General features: G+C 46.0%; 1 protein-coding gene across 1 annotated transcript; it reads right to left on the bottom strand.

The window, feature by feature from the left end:
• Nucleotides 1–448: 448 nt before the first annotated feature.
• On the bottom strand, nt 449–3,881 carry LOC124657155 (heavy metal-associated isoprenylated plant protein 41-like). The gene is made up of 3 exons (XM_047195755.1): nt 3,716–3,881; nt 2,099–2,297; nt 449–728 (listed from the first exon to the last, which is right to left on the bottom strand). The coding sequence occupies exons 1-3, from the start codon at nt 3,879–3,881 to the stop codon at nt 449–451; spliced, it is 645 nt and encodes a 214-aa protein (XP_047051711.1).
• Nucleotides 3,882–5,422: the final 1,541 nt, after the last annotated feature.

Raw genomic sequence — 5,422 nt, 5'->3', positions numbered from 1 at the left:
TGGTGCCCCATCAGCACACAAGCCATGTCCATGGAAGTTCAAAGGAGCTCCGCAGCATCAAAGTCAACTCACATGAAGTTCAAGAGAAGTGCTTGCATTTTCATTAGCACAATCTGTTCGATACTATTTACAACACATTCCAGTCATTTACACAATGATGTGATGATGCCTCACCACTCATCAGCATGCACGAGATGTCCACGGAAGTCCCAAAGGTGTTCTGCGTAACAAGAGTAGTCATGCCAGATCAAGTTCACATAATTCCAACTACCGATCACCAAAATACCGCTACTAATTTACCAAAATACCCAAAGTTCCACACTAACCTAGTAAGTCCGAACGCGGCTTCATCATTGCTCAGTCATACTACGGTGAGACATATTAATGCTGGCAAATGGAGCAACACCATACACGTTCAGGTTCCGCTTCTCTTCGTTTCAGGGAGAGCTTAATAGTACTGGAGACAAAACTTATAAGTGCAGCAGGCACCTAGAGGGAAAGGTTGGTTGCACCTTGGGCCATCTCCTTTCTTCTGGTTATAGCCAGGGTAGTGGTGTTTATGAAAACTAACTATCTCAATCGTAGCAAGAGAAGACTCTGAGGCTAGTCGCTCGATATCCCACGCATCATAAGGATAACCCATCTTGTGGCTGATGTGGATTTCACCATAAGGCTTAAGCAGGTGTCGCGCATTGCCAAGGAACCCCTTGACAAGCTTCGTATGCAATCTGTACATCACAAGAAAAGGTTAACGAGTTAAAAAAAGGTCAGGTGTGAGATATTCAATTTTCAAAAAGGTTACTGGGTCAACTCAAAATAGGAAAACACAAGCCAAGTAAACGTTGCCAGATAAAAAAGAGGACCTATGTTAAATGTGGGTTTTTTTTTCGCAACTCATGATGAGTTGAGGAAGATCAAAGCTTTCTGATAATATGGGGGAAAAACATGCATGTAAGCTAAGCGATAACATGTGAACATGCAAAATAATCATGCTAATAATGTCCACATGTGTCCAGACAGTCCAGTACAAAGAAGACAAGAAATAGTGAATAGTATTGCAGTCTCATTCACTTGTCTTTCCTCTTTTTTTTTTTTCCCAGAACCTGAATGTTCGATACTTGTGCTTGAATTTTTCTATAGATTCACATGCATCTTGTAGCAACCCTACATATATACCAGTACTTTTTCACATTTATTGAAGATTCAGGGTGCTTCAGCTGATATGGGTCGCGAGTGCTATGGGCCGCAGATTTTAACTATTTTTCTCATGGTCAATCGTTTCAACCTAACTTCATATGTGTAGCCAAAAGTTATGCTTACAAGTTAGGACAACTATTTCATGTTGTATTTGAAATGTCTTTCATGGTAGAGAATTCATAGAGAAGGAACTAGGAAAGACTACCTTAAGGATGTAGTAATATGTACATGAAGAAGGTCCAAGAATCTAACAAAAGATGTTCTTTCTCTATGGTCTACAATGTGGCAATGACCTCTTGAATGGGGAGATATATATAGCTATGATCTGGCTAGAGATTCTTGTTTGCTCTTACAATAAGTATAAAGAACTAGAGTGCAGTTCAAACAATGACATTGACATGGCTACAATCAGGTATAGGTTGGCACATAGGATCTCTTCTGTGTTTTTTTTTTTTTGAAAACTCCTGTGTATGATAGTACAATGATTCGACAACCTCTTGAGAGTGGTGAACTTATATATAGCTGTGATCAGTGTAAATTGTTCAAATTGTTATTTATTCTTACAACAAGCATAAAGAACTACAATACATTTCAAACAATAGAGTAGTGTGGCATGGGATAGCTTATAGTCAAATTTAGCACTTAGCGGCAGCAACTAGTGGGCTAGACCACTAGAACCAATATTGGAAAACAAAACAAGTTCATGTACCCGTTCTAAACAAAACCACCGAAGAGAATAACACATAGGTCTTAACACAGATGAGACACCAGGAATACTTAATCAACCCGAAACCAAATAAACTCATCAAGACAGATTATAATGCAATCAGATCACATGAAAAAATGTAAGTAAATTAAAAAGTTCATGAACAATCTAAACCGAGAATGGGAGTGTACATACTTGATCACACGCATCTCCTCCTCCCTTCCCTTGAAGCCAGCATGAGGAAAATTAAAGACAATCCGATCAAACTGTCTAACCCTCAGATCATGGTGACCAGTCATATTTTTTGCATTGATATTATGCAGAACTTTGGTCCCCATATTATTCAGGTCCATCACGTTTGCCTCTGCTTGGCTATACTTGCCAATAAGAGCCCCTGAGGATTGCCAACGGTGCAGAAATATTTAGACACATACAGCTAAAAATATATAAACGATCACAAAATCATACTTGCCAAGAAGAGCCTCCGAGGATTGGCAACAGTGCAGAGAAATTTAGATTCAATGATACATATAGCTAAAAATATATAAACGATCACAAAATCATACTGACAATATTATTACTCTGATCTTATAAGGTAAGGGCAGATTGATGCATACTGAGGCCACCACCCAGATTAGGAATGAAGCAAATAAGAAACTGAAAAACTATCAAATGATGGAAAATGTGTTACTGAATCCAAGGAAAAATTGGTGGTTACACGAACTAAATCAGAATAATCTTGTGGGCTAGCCTGAGATTGTGTTTTTGCTGAATGCTCATGTTCTATCCACTTCATGTTCCCAACAGAATTTCATTAGTCCTAAATCACCGTTTGGAACATGTTGTTGCCGAATCACCATTGACACAGCTAAGTTGATAAAGAAGGTGCGAAGAGCAGATAACTCCGCACCACCGACCATCTACTGATCTCAGATGAGCGAACCAGTGTCAATAGATAAAACTGAGTAACAAGAGCTAGACTCATGCAAGAGCCCAGCAATGCACATGGAACTTATCCAAATTACTGTGTTCAGAACTTATTTCTAGAGAAATAGGTAATGGAAAAGGAATACGCAATGCACTTATTCCGCACATGGAAAATAATTTCATGCAGTAAGCTGCATCAGATCACCCAAATAGGACTATATAATTACTTTCAGTGAGAACATGCAAGTCATGACAAAACGAATCATAACTATTCTGATGCATATAACCAAATGTGAGTGGCTAATAGCCAGATAGGTTTTGAGATCCAAAACAATGCGGAGTGAAAGCATGGCTCAGCTATTTTATCTCCCCAAGTAGCAATTTCTAAGTAAACTTTATTTTATAATAATTTAAGAAAAGAGGACAAGGTCTCTGATTTCAATACGGAAATCAAGCTTAGTGAACATTGTCTCAATGGAGTAAAGAGCGTCGATTTCTTCTTCAACCAAGGAAGATACTACCAAATTACCCTACACTCGTCAAATTAATTCATGGCATTCTTGCCTGCAACCTGCCCCTGCCATGCGCATTGCTCCATTTATCACCGCCATAAGCCACGTTATGGTGATTCGGAGTAAAGGACTAAAGGCTGTGAAGCTCATCAAACAAATCCTTGTTTAAGCTAGCAACAGAAGATGGGAAATTTCCCAACTATCCTCAAATTAGGACAAGGTATTCTACTATTCGTGTATGCACCCTACCACTCGTCCACTCCAACTCCAGCCCCAACCCCAGGGCTCAATCGAAACCCTAGAACAAATTAGTAAGTAATACCAATAAAAGATCTGCAACCGTATTCCTGCTGAAAGAGAGAGCGGAACGAACCATAGGAGTCCAGCGATGTGGCGACGATGTTCCCCCCGGAGCCGAACGCGGTGGCGAGGGCCAGCGAGAAGGAGAAGTCTCCGTCGCCGACGACGAGAATGCTTTGCGCAGAGGAGTAGTGCTTCAGCCATTTCACCCCGCTCCCCCTCCTTCGCCGCCTCGCCATTCCCTTATCGGGCGATCACCTGGGCCCACTCCACCGCCGGCCGGCGCGCGGCGCCCCTTTCCCGTCGACGGCGGTAGACAGCAGACACCGGGATCCCAAGAACCGGCGCCTTGTCCCTCCAATCGAGAGCGGTCACCCGAACCCCATCGGCGCCAGTCACTTCAGCCGCGGCATTCGCTTCCTCTCCCCCTCCACCGGCGAGACCGAGGCGAGCGTGTGTGTAGTGTAGGTGTACTACGTGCGTGCGTGTGTCTGTGGACTGTGGAGTGTGAGTGTGACTGTGGAGTGGAGTCTTCCCGGAGAAGCCTCGTTCGGTTTGAAGGGGAAAACAAGAAGGTGCCAAGGAGAGTGGGCCTACATGTCATTGTCAAAGCTAGAACGTTGGCTTTTTACCTGCGCGATCTTCGGCTGGATCCTCTCCATTAAATTCTGCTGCTAGAAATGCTGTGGGACAGTGTGTGCACCTCGAGAAACAAGCAGTCATGATAACACACCGGCGGAACAACTGAAAGTCCGAAACACGTTTGGCATTCCAGATCTTTTTTTCTCCCTTCCATCCTAGGTGACCCAAAGCTGGGTCCCTCAGAGCATCTCCAGTCGCGTCCCCCAAACCGTCCCCCAAACCGCGCCGGATTGAGCGTTTGGGGGACGTGTTTTGCTCGTGCCGCGTTTGGGGGACGTCGCTCCCCAGCCGCGTCCCCCAAACGCCGCCCCCAAATGAATATTTGTGCAGGAAAATAAAGGTTTTCATTCAATTTTGATTATATATTACAAAGTTTGAATGAAAACGGCTAGATTTCATCTAAACCTAGGCTATCGACCGCCCGGCGGCGCGTTCGACGGCCCCGCCCGTCGTCGCCTCCCCTACGCCGCAGCTCCTCCTGCGCGCGCCTCCTCTCCTTGCGTTCGGCGGTGGCCGGACGGTGCCGCTCCCGCCGATAGTCCTCCTCCGCCCTCCCTGCTGGGCCGGCAGGAGGGAGAGCTCGACGGCGCGACGAATCCGCGCCTCTTCGCGGGCACGGGCGTCGTCCTGGAGCTTCTTCTCCGACTCGAAGGACTCGACGAGGGCGCGTTGCTGATCGGCCGTCTCGTCCGGGTGCGGGGCGTCGTCGTCGGACCAGTCGAACTCGTCGTCGTCGTCGTCGTCCTCCACCTCGGTCTCCTCCGCCTCGGCCTCCTCCTCCATTGGCGCCTCCTCCTCCACATCCGTTGGCGCCTCCATCATCGCCGCCGCATACGCGTCGGCCGCCGCCAACTCGCTCCGCCCGCCTCCCCCATAGCGCCGTAAGCGCCGACTCCCGCCTGTCGACGCTCCTCCGCCGTCGCCTCGCTGCCGGAGCTCGATCGACTCACGCCGCCGGCGCTCGGTCGAGTCACGCCGTTCACGGAACGGCGCCGCCGCTCATCGCGCCGGCGGCGATACGTCCAATTTGCATCACTATTTTATATCATAATTTGTTGTTATTCATTGATATATTTCATATTGGGACACAATACTTATGTTATTTCATCTATTTTGCATGTTTCATCATTATTGGAGG

This window comes from Lolium rigidum, chromosome 5, assembly GCF_022539505.1.
Source record: "Lolium rigidum isolate FL_2022 chromosome 5, APGP_CSIRO_Lrig_0.1, whole genome shotgun sequence".
Classification (NCBI taxonomy): domain Eukaryota; kingdom Viridiplantae; phylum Streptophyta; class Magnoliopsida; order Poales; family Poaceae; genus Lolium; species Lolium rigidum.
Note: the sequence above shows the minus strand (reverse complement) of the source record. Positions and strands in the feature narration are given on the sequence as shown.